This window comes from Lissotriton helveticus, chromosome 7 (assembly GCF_964261635.1).
Source record: "Lissotriton helveticus chromosome 7, aLisHel1.1, whole genome shotgun sequence".
Lineage (NCBI taxonomy): Eukaryota > Metazoa > Chordata > Amphibia > Caudata > Salamandridae > Lissotriton > Lissotriton helveticus.
In genome coordinates, this window is record NC_136068.1 from 1,280,905,068 (window position 1) to 1,280,919,512 (window position 14,445).

Consider the following 14,445-nt stretch of genomic DNA (forward strand, 5'->3'; position numbering starts at 1 on the left):
GGGAATGTGGGGTGAGGGTGTGTGAGGGTGTGTGTGAGGGTGAGGGGATGTGTGAGGGTGAGGGGATGTGTGAGGGTGAGGGTGAGGGGATGTGTGAGGGTGAGGGGATGGGTGAGGGTGTGTGTGAGGGTGAGGGGATGTGTGAGGGTGAGGGGATGTGTGAGGGTGAGGGGATGTGTGAGGGTGAGGGGATGTGTGAGGGTGAGGGGATGTGTGAGGGTGAGGGGATGTGTGAGGGTGAGGGGATGGGTGAGGGTGAGGGGATGTGTGAGGGTGTGTCTGAGGGTGAGGGGATGTGTGAGGGTGAGGGGATGTGTGAGGGTGAGGGGGTGTGTGAGGGTGAGGGGGTGTGTGAGGGTGAGGGAATGTGTGAGGGTGAGGGGATGTGTGAGGGTGAGGGGATGTGTGAGGGTGAGGGGATGTGTGAGGGTGAGGGGATGTGTGAGGGTGAGGGTGAGGGGATGTGTGAGGGTGAGGGGATGTGTGAGGGTGAGAGGGTGAGGGTGGGTGAGGGTGTGTGTGAGGGTGGGTGAGGGTGTGTGTGAGGGTGGGTGAGTGTGTGTGTGAGGGTGGGTGAGGGGATGTGAGGGAATGTGGGGTGAGGGGATGTGGGGTGAGGGTGAGAGGGTGTGTGAGGGTGAGAGGGTGTGTGAGAGGATGTGTGAGGGTGAGAGGATGTGTGTGAGGGTGAGAGGATGTGTGTGAGGGTGAGAGGAGGGTGTGTGAGGGTGAGAGGATGTGTGTGAGGGTGAGAGGATGTGTGTGAGGGTGAGAGGAGGGTGTGTGAGGGTGAGAGGATGTGTGTGAGGGTGAGAGGATGTGTGTGAGGGTGAGAGGATGTGTGTGAGTGTGAGAGGATGTGTGTGAGGGTGAGAGGATGTGTGTGAGGGTGAGAGGATGTGTGTGAGGGTGAAAGGGTGTGTGAGGGTGAAGGGTGTGTGAGGGTGAAAGGGTGAGTGAGGGTGAAAGGGTGGGGGAGGGTGAAAGGGTGGGTGAGGGTGTGTGAGAGAGGGTGTGAGGGAATGTGGGGTGAGGGGGAGGGGATGTGAGGGAATGTGGGGTGAGGGTGAGGGGATGTGAGGGTGAGGGGATGTGAGGGAATGTGGGGTGAGGGGATGTGAGGGAATGTGGGGTGAGGGTGAGGGGATGTGAGGGTGAGGGGATGTGAGGGAATGTGGGGTGAGGGGATGTGAGGGAATGTGGGGTGAGGGTGAGAGGGTGTGTGAGGGTGAGAGGATGTGTGAGGGTGAGAGGATGTGTGAGGGTGAGAGGGTGAGGGAGGGTGTGTGAGGGTGAAAGGGTGAGTGAGGGTGAAAGGGTGGGTGAGGGTGTGTGTGAGGGTGTGTGTGAGGGTGTGTGTGAGGGTGGGTGAGGGAATGTGGGGTGAGGGTGAGAGGATGTGTGAGGGTGAGAGGGTGAGGGAGGGTGTGTGAGGGTGAGGGAGGGTGTGTGAGGGTGAGAGGGTGAGGGAGGGTGTGTGAGGGTGAAAGGGTGTGTGAGGGTGAAAGGGTGAGTGAGGGTGAGAGGGTGGGTGAGGGTGAGAGGGTGGGTGAGGGGGTGTAAGGGTGAGGGGGTGGGGTGGGTGAGGGGGTGTGAGGATGAGGATGAGGGGGTGAGGGGGTGTGTGAGGGGATGTGGGGTGAGGGTGTGTGAGAGGGTGAAAGGGTGTGTGAGGGTGAAAGGGTGTGAGAGTGAGTGGGTGTGAGGGTGAGTGGGTGTGAGGGTGAGTGGGTGTGAGGGTGAGTGGGTGTGAAGGTGAGTGGGGGTGAGGGGGTGTGGGGGTGTGAGGGTGAGGGTGTGTGAGAGTGAGGGGGTGTGAGGGAGGGTGAGTGGATGTGAGGGTGTGTGAGGGTGAGGATGAGGGTGTGTGAGGGTGAGGATGAGGGTGTGTGAGGGTGAGGATGAGGGTGTGTGAGGGTGAGGATGAGGGTGTGTGAGGGTGAGGATGAGGGTGTGTGAGGATGAGGGTGTGTGAGGGTGAGGGTGTGGGTGTGTGAGGGTGAGGGTGTGTGAGGATGAGGGTGTGTGAGGATGAGGGTGTGTGAGGATGAGGGTGTGAGGATGAGGGTGTGTGTGAGGGTGAGGGTGTGAGGGTGTGTGTGAGGGTGAGGGTGTGTGTGAGGGTGAGGGTGTGTGTGAGGGTGAGGGTGTGTGTGAGGGTGAGGGTGTGTGTGAGGGTGAGGGTGTGTGTGAGGGTGTGTGTGAGGGTGAGAGGATGTGTGTGAGGGTGAGAGGATGTGTGTGAGGGTGAGAGGATGTGTGTGAGGGTGAGAGGATGTGTGTGAGGGTGAAAGGGTGGGTGAGGGTGAAAGGGTGGGTGAGGGTGAAAGGGTGGGTGAGGGTGTGAGGGTGGGTGAGGGGATGTGAGGGAGGGTGAGGGGATGTGAGGGAATGTGGGGTGAGGGTGAGAGGGGGGTGAGAGGGTGTGTGAGGGTGAGAGGGTGTGTGAGGGTGAGAGGATGTGTCAGGGTGAGAGGATGTGTCAGGGTGAGAGGATGTGTCAGGGTGAGAGGATGTGTCAGGGTGAGAGGATGTGTGAGGGTGAGAGGATGTGTGAGAGGGTGAGAGGATGTGTGTGAGGGTGAGAGGATGTGTGTGAGGGTGAGAGGATGTGTGTGAGGGTGAGAGGATGTGTGTGAGGGTGAGAGGATGTGTGTGAGGGTGTGTGTGAGGGTGAGAGGATGTGTGTGAGGGTGAGAGGGTGTGTGTGAGGGTGAGAGGGTGTGTGTGAGGGTGAGAGGAGGTGTGTGAGGGTGAGAGGGTGTGTGAGGGTGAAAGGGTGTGTGAGGGTGAAAGGGTGTGTGAGGGTGAAAGGGTGAGTGAGGGTGAAAGGGTGGGTGAGGGTGTGTGAGAGAGGGTGTGAGGGAGGGTGAGGGAATGTGGGGTGAGGGTGAGGGGATGTGAGGGAATGTGGGGTGAGGATGAGGGTGTGTGAGGATGAGGGTGTGTGAGGATGAGGGGTGTGAGGATGAGGGGGTGTGAGGGTGTGTGAGTGAGGGTGAGGGTGTGTGTGAGGGTGAGGGTGTGTGTGAGGGTGTGTGTGAGGGTGAGGGTGTGTGTGTGTGAGGGTGAGGGTGTGTGTGTGTGAGGGTGAGGGTGTGTGTGTTTGAGGGTGAGGGTGTGGGTGAGGGTGTGTGTGAGGGTGAGGGTGTGTGAGGGTGAGAGGGTGGGTGAGGGTGAGGGTGTGTGTGTGAGGGTGAGAGGGTGGGTGAGGGTGTGTGTGAGGGTGAGGGTGTGTGTGAGGGTGAGAGGGTGGGTGAGGGTGAGAGGGTGGGTGAGGGTGAGGGTGGGTGAGAGGGTGGGTGAGGGTGGGTGAGAGGGTGGGTGAGGGTGGGTGAGAGGGTGGGTGAGGGTGAGAGGGTGGGTGAGGGTGAGAGGGTGTGAGGGTGAGGGTGTGTGTGAGGGTGAGGGTGAGGGTGTGTGTGAGGGTGAGGGTGTGTGTGAGGGTGAGGGTGTGTGTGTTTGAGGGTGAGGGTGTGTGTGAGGGTGAGGGTGTGTGTGAGGGTGAGGGTGTGTGAGGGTGAGAGGGTGGGTGAGGGTGTGTGAGGGTGAGAGGGTGGGTGAGGGTGAGGGTGTGTGTGAGGGTGAGAGGGTGGGTGAGGGTGAGGGTGTGTGTGAGGGTGAGTGAGGGTGAGAGGGTGGGTGAGGGTGAGGATGAGGGTGTGTGTGGGTGAGGATGAGGGTGTGTGTGGGTGAGGATGAGGGTGTGTGTGGGTGAGGATGAGGGTGTGTGTGGGTGAGGATGAGGGTGTGTGTGGGTGAGGAGGGTGTGTGTGGGTGAGGGTGAGGATGAGGGTGAGGGTGAGGATGAGGGTGTGTGTGGGTGAGGATGTGTGAGGGTGAGGGGGTGTGAGGATGAGGGGATGAGAGGGTGTGTGAGGGTGAGAGGGTGTGTGAGGGTGAGAGGGTGTGTGAGGGTGAGAGGGTGTGTGAGGGTGAGAGGGTGTGTGAGGGTGAGAGGGTGTGTGAGGGTGAGAGGGTGTGTGAGGGTGAGGGGGGGTGAAGGGGTGTAAGGGAGGGTGAGGGGATGGGAGGGAGGGTGAGGGGATGGGAGGAAGGGTGAGGGGATGGGAGGGTGAGGGGGTGTGAGGGTGAGAGGGTAAGTGAGGGTATGTGAGGGTTAGAGGGTAGGTGAGTGTGAGGGTGTGTGAGGGTTAGAGGGTGAGTGTGAGGGTGTGTGTGAGGGTGAGAGGGTAAGTGAGGGTTAGCGGGAGAGAGTGAGCTAAGGGGGCGGAAGAAACGTCTGCAGGGGAACAGAGACAGAAGAGCGATGCACAGAGACAAAGGGGATGAGAGGAAAGGGCGAACGGGGGAGACACAATTGAAAGCTAAATGCAATTCTGCTGTCATTTACCTTGAAGCATTAGATTGGCACAATAACCAAATCTGTCTTGGTTGCCTAAATACATTTTGTATTGGGGCTTTTATCACTTAGAGAAGTGAGTAGAGCTATTGTACACATGGCATGACTGAGCATATAAGGCCACCTATGAGACTTTGTGAATTCAACTAAATACATCTGTTACTTGGTGGCGTTGTTTCATGGCGTGTATTAAAGTTTCCCATTGCCATCCCACCAGCAAATTCTTCAGCCATCAGCCTATTCCATTGTTCGTTTTAGAAACTAGGCCAATAGTGAGCATAGGTTAATTAAAGTTTAAATGTATAGTGGGCACGCTAAAATGTTAATTAAAGTTTAAATGTATAGTGGGCACGCTAAAATGTTAATTAAAGTTTAAATGTATAGTGGGCACGCTAAAATGTTTTTTTTTGTGCTGGTTTGTAGCGTTAAGGGAAATGCGGGCTTTCAGTTTATGATGCGAGCTCACTCGCCACGGGGTGAACTGATTGCATTTGGCACATGCATTATGGGGTTTGTTATGGAGTAAATGAGGAAATACACAAGCATTTGGCGCTGGCAGGAGCTATTGAGGCGGTGTGACTTTTGTACCCCTGGAGGTGTTCACGAGTTCCAGCACTTCATGGTGGAGTGGGGACTGGGAGACGCCTGGGAGCGGAGGGAGGAGGTCTGGCAGGGAAGGAAATGCTGCGAGGGAGGAGTCAGTATTGAAGAGGCATTGCGGCCTTGAGGGTGAGGTTGTGTTTGTGCCGAGTGAGGGTGGCGGGGGGGGGGGCTCAATGCTTAGCGGGAAGGCGTGAGTGCAAAAAAAGAGCTCCAAGGAGCATGCCCCAGCTTGCAAAACAAAAGAAAGGCGGCTCTGCTTCATGCTCTGGTGAAACTGCCACACATAATGCACAGCCAAAAGCGATCTCTTTCTCAATGGCTTCGTTCCCATATGGGGAAAGGCACCGGAGGAAGGGCAAATTAAGTTGTGCAAGCTGCCGGGGAAGGGATGCCCCCTCTTGGCTTTTTCAGGTGAACATTCCAAGTGACTCCACTTACTTTGATGAGCGTCTGAAATGGTCGCCACTAAGCAGGTACCTCTGACGCACATTGCAAAGGCCTGTCAAGCACAGCGGAGGAAGAGTTTCGCATGAGGCCACAGATTTATTTTATATCTCGCAATACCTGGCGGCAGCGCAGCAAAGAATTTCAAAAACATATTTTTTTGTTTGTTTTGTGACGGAAGGAATGAGAACACATTCATCATTAAGTGCCAGCGAAAGCCCCAGGTATTTGTAGGTAATGAATGAGAAAATGAAACATATTACAGGGAGCTTCCAGAAATATCAAAACCGCATCTTATTATTTAACGGTAAAAAGATCGACCACAAAGAAAATTAATATGTTGTACTATATGTTGAACTGTCTCCTAAGATTGAGGTCGCACAATCATGGGAGGCCCCTGGGTGACCAGTGATGAAAGAGAGGCTGGAGGAGAAATCCGAGCAAGGCTATGTGTGGGGAGAGAGGAACAGATGGCCGTGAAGAAGGGGGCGGGGCAGCGGAACCCTTTGAAGTGGCCTGGAGGCCGTGAAGAAATGCTGCTGCCAGGGGGAAGGCTTGTGCATGAGAGCAGGTCACGTGATTGTGATCTAAAAAAGGGAAAAGCCCTAAAAAAGGGAAATACGGGCAGCACAAAGAAGACAAAAAAAGAACTTCACCCATGAGACAGGATCACATAAACAAGTTGAAAAGAGACCTTAAAAAATGGTAAATGACGCTAAAAGGTCATTTAAAGAGAAATGTTGGTCAAATCTGTTGGAAGCAATTGAAGAAAAAAAACCTTAGACAATTTTGGAAAATGGTAAATGCAGCAATTGGCCCAACGGATGGCGAACTAAAATGTGTAGTTAATGAGGCAGCATGGGAGAAGTATATAAGGGAACTGTATGGGGTGAGAGTCCCTAGAGGCCATGTAGAGACTCAAAAATGGCAAGAAATATCAGAAGATCTTAAATCTAAATTTAATGAAAAGCAAGTAGAACATACAATAAGAGAACTGAAGCTAACCCGTGCGGCAGGACCTGACAACCTTCCTGCAATAATATTGAAGTCAGAAGTAAAGTGGTGGGCAAGATTTTTTGCACAGATGTTCCATATAATATTAACAGAAGGCATAATGCCACCTAATTGGAAGGGCGCAATAATCAGGCCAATCCATAAGAAAGGAAGCATGGAGGCACCACAAAATTACCGTCTGATTAACCTCCTAGATATAGGAGAGAAAGTTTTTTCAAAAATTGTACTGAATCAACTCAACGCATGGGTAAAAGAGTTCCAAATTGTCCCCATAGAACAGGGAGGATTTAGGGATGGACACTCTACGATAGACCATGGATTTGCATTGTGGGCTATGGCAAAGAAGTCAACGGAACTAAATGGCAAGTTATGCTGTTGTTTCGTTGACTTCCGAGCAGCCTTCGATTCAGTGGATCGGGTATGCCTATGGGAAACACTATTGAAGGTAAACATTCCAAGCGACCTTCTGACTATAATAAAGGAACTACACAGTGGGAATTGGGCGCAAGTCATCAAGGATACCATGGGATCATTGACGCAAAAAATACCCATAGACAATGGTTTAAGACAGGGTTGTGTTCTAGCCCCACAGCTATTTTCCATATTCCTGTAAGACCTCCCGGCCTATTTAGAGGTTGAGGGTAGTGCAAGTCCCAGAATGGATGGAAATAAGGTGCCCTGCTTACTATATGCTGACGATCTGGTAATAGTAGACCAGACCGAGAGAGGCCTCCAAAGAAAGCTTAACGCTTTCAACGCATATTGTGCTAGCAAATTTCTAACTGTCAACCAAGACAAAACAAAAATCCTATGCTTTGGGGAAAAAAAACAAGCAGATTTAACTGGTACCTAGGTGAGCTTAAACTGGAGACGGTTAAGGAGTATCGCTACCTAGGTATATGGTTTGACAAGAGACTAAACTGGTACACGCATCTGGAAACACAAAAAGCAAAAGCACACACTTCAATATGTGGCCTAAAAATGTTCAATAGGGATTATGGAGAGATGTCACACCGACCAATCCTAAGAGCCTTTGAGGCAATGATCCCCCCCCAAGTCCTGTATGGAGCGGAAATCCTTTATTTGAGCGGTAAGGGAGCCTGGGACTTGGTGGAGGGGAAATGCCTCAAAAGCCTCCTATCTCTCCCACAATCATCTATGGTACAAGCTATAAGAAGAGAAATGGGCACAAAGTCTTGGGAGATACAAACACAAATGGCAATAATCAGACTTTGGAAACGATTTGAAGGTCCAGATGGGCAAAAAGTAGCACAATGGTGCAGGAATGAAATCCAAAAGAGTGACCTAAAATGGGCAAAAGCCTGTAGGGAAAGATTGACCCAAATTTGCAAAAGGCTAAAGGTAGAGGTGATCCAGGAAACGCATCAATTACTTTGTACTAGGAGTGAGCTGAAACTAAAGGGGAAGGAAGTATCTGGAATGATTGATATGGGATACTTAGCGAAAAAGAAATCAGTAACACACATGATGAGCTCTTGGTCAAATGAAAATTGGTTTCCTTACCTAGACATCCTACCCAACCGCGGCTATAGGCAGGAGATATTAAGGCTGCGGATTGGAATGAATCCATGGTTAACAAACAAAGGCCTGAAAGCGAAAATGTTAGATCAGAAAGGGTGCTGCAGGTGTAACCTGGGATGCAAAGGAGACCTGGTACATATCCTACTTGATTGCTTGACATTACTGGAACAGCGGAAACGGTGGATGCGGCCTGTGTTCCTGAAATATGATATAAGAACTAGGGCGCAGGCAGCTAACCTATTAACTGAAATTCCCACTATTGATATTGCAATTGCCCTTGGGAAATACATAAAGGTGGTACTGAGAGATCTAAGAAACCAGGAATAATCTGTAGGATTGTATGAATATAAATGTAATGAAATTATACTCGAACTAAAGGAAATGAATGGGTTTTAATTGCAAACGCTAAGTTTTATCTTAAATGTAATTTTATTGGCGTTGGTAAACGTATAAGGGTATGTAAGAGTCTTAACCAATATTGGATCAATTTTTATAATGTTTTATCGTTTTTATGTGAATATTTTAAACTTGTGATACTGCCTCTTGCACCTGTTTAAAGACTATGGTCATAATAAACTGACTTTTGACTTGACTTGACACTTGGTCACATTTGTGTTATTGTTACACATACTATAGAAAAGGAAAAATGTTATCTTTCTCTATAGTGATTAGTTATGTATTTGTCGTACTTTAATGAGAATATATGGATAATCTTGTGTGTTTGCTCAGCCACCATTGTGGCTCTGATGTGACTAACCCAATCTGAAATCTATCCTGTTTTAGCCTGGTGGCACCCAAACCCTGACAGAATTTGAGTTGAAGTGGCAGCACTGGCATGAGGAGTGTGAACGGTATCTGCAGGATGGCACCTTTGCCTCGAACAGTAACCTGGAGTCCATTTGCAAGGTGAGCGCCTTGTGCCCCAGTTCAGTGAGTGCAAGCACTGTACCAGTGGCATGTGTGCATGTCTTGTGCATATGAGGGGTTAGCATGGGTCTTGTGACTTGGTGGAGAGGTCAGTAGCTTGCTTTATTTTTAGTTTGTTACACTATGTTGTCCTTTTCGTAGATCCTCCTGGGGGATGAGGCCACTTTACTGGAGAAGAAGGAGCTGCTAAGCACATGGTACCATTTAATGGTGTCACGGCTGTTGTATGCACATCCAACAGTGAAGCCCAGCGACCTACACTTCTATGCACAGGTGTGTTCAGACGTTTATTAAGAGACCATTTGCAGAGCTCCTGTTTCACCTCGTATATAGGGTCAAACCTGCGTGGACCAGTGGCTCAGATGCTGCAGCAGTCCTTTCACTTTCAGCAATTAGACTCCGATTCGCTGCTTACTGTCTGCTGGTCCAGGTTAGTGTCCAGTTAGTGACTAGTCTGGTAACTGATCATCCACTTTGTGTGCAGTTCCTGTCGCTTTATGCGCTGTTTCTGCAGCTTCTTACTACCAAAGCAAGGGTGTTCAGCACCTTGCAGTCGACAACAATATTTGCGTTGCTGTGCTAACTTTGTTTACCCCAACACGGTAAATGGGAAACCAAGAAAATGTTTGATTTTAAAGTGACAGAATTATATGCATATGTGCATTGTTTGTTTTATCTTCCCATTCATCTTTGTCTCCCGCAGTCCAGTCTGGATCTGTTTCTGGGGAGCGACAGTGTGCCAGAGCCTCTTGACAGCATCCTATTGGCCGCGTTTGAGTTTGACATCCATCAAATCATCAAAGAGTTCAGGTAGAGTTCTGATGTGCAACTGTGATTGATGGGATTGGCCGGAGATTATGTCGTAATGGTAAACAATAGAGCCTCTTGCCACAGCAGTTTGGATGCAGTTAAAGGAAAATAGTGCAGGTGCATCTGCAAAAGAGTATAAAGGACTAAGATCTCTACATAACTCTTGGCACTTTGAGAGTGTGCACTACCTTAATGCTAATAATACCTTAAGTCATATTACAGATGTCTAGGAGATTGGCCTCCTGAGCTGAAAGACCTAATCTTGTACACCTAAGAACGAATACTTCCTTCTTCGAAGTGTGTGTGTTTGACGGGAAGTGGACTGACATGTGACTAGTGCTCCCTCCTGCAAACTCACAGTCCACCAAAAACTAGAGGGTATTTCAAGCGTAGCCTTTCAGATGGCACTCTTTGAGTGCCTGGCATCTAGCATAAGTGAGCAAAGACAGGAAGCCATAAATGCCAGCGAACATTTAAAAGCTGTGCTGAAGGTACCAACAGTGGAAGATCGTACAACTCTGCGATTATACAAGGCCTGTGAACACCCCAGAGACTAGGAGCAGGAAGTACCAGCCTGGATGCAAGGCCCACTAAAGTGCACGAAGAAGGGATACAAAGCAGAGTCAGACATAGAAGGCACCACTGACCACCTTCACTGAGGCACATCTGGGAAGCCGCTCTGTTGCTTCCTAGGCAGGTCAATGCTGTCTTGCCAGTATTGAAGATGTTACCATGTCTATCATTTCAAATATAGCTGGACCCAGCTGTCTTCGTCTGTTTGCCACTATGGATTTCTGCCTTTTGGAAAAGATGTGCATAAAGAAGTGTCACCCTCTTTAAATGCATGTCTCTGTACCAATGCGTATGGTGCCTCTCCTGTGGCATATGGTCCCTCCTAACCTTTGAGCATATCAACCCAACAGAAGCTTTGCTCTTCATTCCTTCCTTCCTGATTCTGAGAGTAATTAGCTGACCTCCTGTTTGCCTCGCAACACATGATCATGAGAACTCCATGATATGAGACATGAACACTTATCCACCCTCTTCATATCCGTTCAGAACTGCAGCATGTGGCACTAGGTACTCCCATTTCTTCCTCTCAGTTCTTCAGCCACCTCCGCTCAGCTCTGGGTCCTGGCTCATTTTCCACGGTGGCATTGACTGACATGAACACTCGGTTGGTGGTTGTCCCCTCTCCAGCCCCTTCTACCGGTCCTACTTTCCTGCTCGGATACTAGCCCCTCATCACTCAGGCCCCAGATTACTTCACATTGAGCAACCAGATAGGGAAGGGCAGAAGCTTTAGGAGCGTTACTAGACAACAGTTTCTGATCAATACTTCAAATTGCAGGTTCCTCACCTCTTGGATCGCTCCAGGTGCTAGACAAACATTTGCAATATCACTCTTGTTCTGATAGCATCACAACTCCATTTCGGCAGGGTCGGATTGGCAGGGCAGGCAATCGGCCTGTGCCAAGGTTCCTGTGGCAGAGGCCAGCTTATGGGCTTATTTTTTTAGACTGTGGATCAAGAAACTCCATATACCTGGGCTGGTTTTCCAATTGAGCTGCAGCGTCAGGTGAGAGGTAGTCTGAGCAGGCCACATATTAGCCCATTAATTGTATATTTGCAGAATGACAATAGGCCGTCAGGAGGATGCCATCATATGGCTGTCCTCCTTCCATGCTGGGCCTCAGAAGGCGTTTGTTGAGCCTGTGAGAGAGGTGTATCTTACCCCAGTATTGGAACTTTCATAGATTCCCATGCTTTGTATCATTCCCCGTCGTCGGAATGGGAGTCTCGGTAACAAAAATACCATAGCTGTAGGTACAAAAGACAATGGAAAAAAGGCCTAGGCCTCATTCCCTTTTGTAGCATATCACCCTCTTTGTGTAAAAGAGACCAAACTTTGGCATCAGCCAATCAGAAGTGCCTCACCACTTAGAACCTTCCTGAAGGAACCTCAGAGCCTCAGATTTTCTACCGCACGTTGTGCTTAGGGAGTCTCCTTTGAGCTCTGCTCAACTTCTACTCTTCAAGAGGATTTACTTCAGAATTTTTCTTCAGAATTCTTCAAATTCAGTTTGGAATTGTTGCTGCCATCCAGGATGTCTGAAATTGAGAAGAAAAAAGCCCTTTTCAAGCCTTGTTCCTCCTGTGGCAAGAAAAGGCTTTTTGTGGAGGATAAGCATAAGGACTGTATATATTGCCTCTATCCAGACCACCAGGCTGCTGACTGTAAAATCTGTCGCACCTTTTCAGTCAAAACCCTCCGGGACCGGAAAGGTAGGCTTTTGACATGGCTTCAAAAGCTTAAAACCAGGAAGGAGAGTGTCTCAAGTGACAGTGAGGAGGCAGCGTCTATGGTTCCTACGAAAAGGTCAGTGAAAAGGGGTAGGGGTTCCCCTTCCCCTTCTTTGGAAAGATCTTCAAAGGCCTCAAAAAAGACCCCCAGTGAGTCTGAGAGCCAGGGTCCCATCAAATCTCCTCACAGAAGTGTAAAGGAGAGGGCAGGACCATCCACGCCTTCTACAGGTGAGAAGACTGCCACAGCCTTCAGAACACCTTCTTCACAGTCTTCTGAGAGGACTTCAAAGTCCTCGTCGACGGCGGAGGTTCCGTCGACGAAAACACCAAAATCAGGTTTATCGTCGTCGAAGACACCGTCGACAGGAGAGCAACCGTCGACGGCGGGGTCCTCACCGTCTACGGAGAAATCGAAGCCGTCGACGAAGGTACCGTCGACGTCGAAGGATTCGTCGACGTCGAAGGATTCGTGGACGTCGAAGGTCCCGTCGACGTCGAAGGTCCCGTCGACGACCGTCTCGTCGACGAGGGCGTCGACGACTTCTACAGTGACAATGACAACAGCTGGCAGGTCGACGGTTTCATCGTCGACGACGCCAATCTCGACGACGAGGATACAACCGTCGACGACAGATCCAACAATATTGTCCACAGAAAGGAGGGTTACCATTTCGGTGACGCGAATCACACCGGAAATAACATCTCCAACAAGCGTATCTTCCCTGATGCCGACCATGCTCCTTCAGGAGGGAGAGTCAGAGGAAGATGAACCGGATACTTACAGCTATGCCAATAGTCCCTCCCAGCTTTTAGTCAAATGCCAGGACACTGACTCAGAGGGCGAATACGGCCACAAGCAGGTTGGTCAACTTCAGCGGCAGCAATCTGAACAGGAAATGGTTACGATACCAGCATCTTTCCTTCAAGATCTGCATACGATGCTGCAAGACTATAAATCTAAGGCAAGTAGGCCTCTTCCAGTACCGTCGACGCCTACCACGCCTGCAGGGGCTCCGGCGCCATTTGTGACACGTGTTTCTCCGGCTCAAGCTTCACCTCACCCTCACACGTCCTTCCAGCAGGATTCCTCTGGACTACAAGAGGGCAATGATGATGATGATGATGATTCCTCGGATGAGGACCAGCAGTCTGATCATCTCTCTAATCCTGATACGGAATATGATGAATATGTCATTGAGCATCCTGCATCTCCAGTTCCGGACCCGGAGGACTCCCCGCCAGCGGATATTGGGGGCTTCCATCGGCTGATGGAGAGAGCTGCTGCAAGATTTAAATTAGCCATGCCTAAAGTCACTCAAGATTGTTTCTTATATGATTTTAAGGAACCCTTTCGGAAAACTACTAGGTCCATACCTATTGTTGATCACCTATGGAAAGAGGGCATTAAAACTATGAAACACCCAGCGACGGTGGTCCCAGTGCTACCGCGCCTAGATAAAAAATACAAGGCTACTGATGATGCTCCTGCAGCCTTAACAGGTCACCCAAAACCGGACTCTGTGATCTCGCAGGCGGCGCAGAGGAAATCGCGTAATCCTTCTGCCCCACTAACAACTCCACCAGACAAGGAAGGGCGGAGATTGGATAACGTGGGAAAGAGATTCTCATCTATGTCAAGTTTACTGGTGAGAGCGGCTAATGCCCTAGCGATCCTGGGTAGTTGCGACCGCCAACTCTGGTGCGATGTGGCCCCGTACCTTGACCACCTGCCTCCAGAATCTACGCCTGAGGCAAAGAAAATTTTACAGGAGGGAGAGGCGACATCGATGGAGATCATCGACTGTGCAATGGATATTGCAACAACTGCATTCCGTTCGTTGGCTGGAGCGGCAGTACTCCGTCGCCAAGGTTGGCTTAAGGCTACTTGGTTTCGGCCGGAGATCCAGAACAAGGTCTTGGATCTCCCCTTTGATGGGGAAGCATTGTTCGGCAAACTCATTGACGAGACCCTGCAGGACATAAAAAAGGATACAGAGACTGCCAGATCCCTGGGGACCCTTCAATATAGGAAGTCTCCTTTCAAAGGATCCAGAGGCAGGGGTGGTAATTACAGAGGATCCTTCCAACAGCCGCGCTATTCCACCACGGGCTCAGGTTCTCAACAATACCGTCAGCCCTATCAACAGCGACAGGGCCAGGCTACCAACTACTCCAGGCCTTACAATAAAGGAAAGCAGGCGGGACGTGGACGGGATTCGTCCAAACGCCAATAGCGGCCTCCTGGCTCTTCCTACTGGACCCTCTTTCAGGAAATCATCAGTTGGAGGCAGGGTCACCAAATACCTTCAGAACTGGTCCAGGATAACATCGGACCGTTGGGTGCTCAACATCATTCGGAAAGGGCATACCTTGGAATTCACGCAAGCCCCCGGCAGCCACTCCATCAAAACACCTGCGTCTTCTTCGGCTCGAAG

General features: G+C 50.4%; 1 protein-coding gene across 2 annotated transcripts in view; it reads left to right on the top strand.

The window, feature by feature from the left end:
• Positions 1–14,445, top strand: part of NUP85 (nucleoporin 85) — a 394,523-nt gene that overhangs the window by 276,441 nt on the left and 103,637 nt on the right. For both annotated transcript variants that reach the window (XM_078654507.1, XM_078654508.1), the window contains 3 exons: positions 8,750–8,872; positions 9,035–9,166; positions 9,597–9,703. In XM_078654507.1, coding sequence (XP_078510633.1) covers positions 8,750–8,872; positions 9,035–9,166; positions 9,597–9,703 — 362 coding nt within the window. The remainder of the gene's footprint in view (positions 1–8,749; positions 8,873–9,034; positions 9,167–9,596; positions 9,704–14,445) is intronic.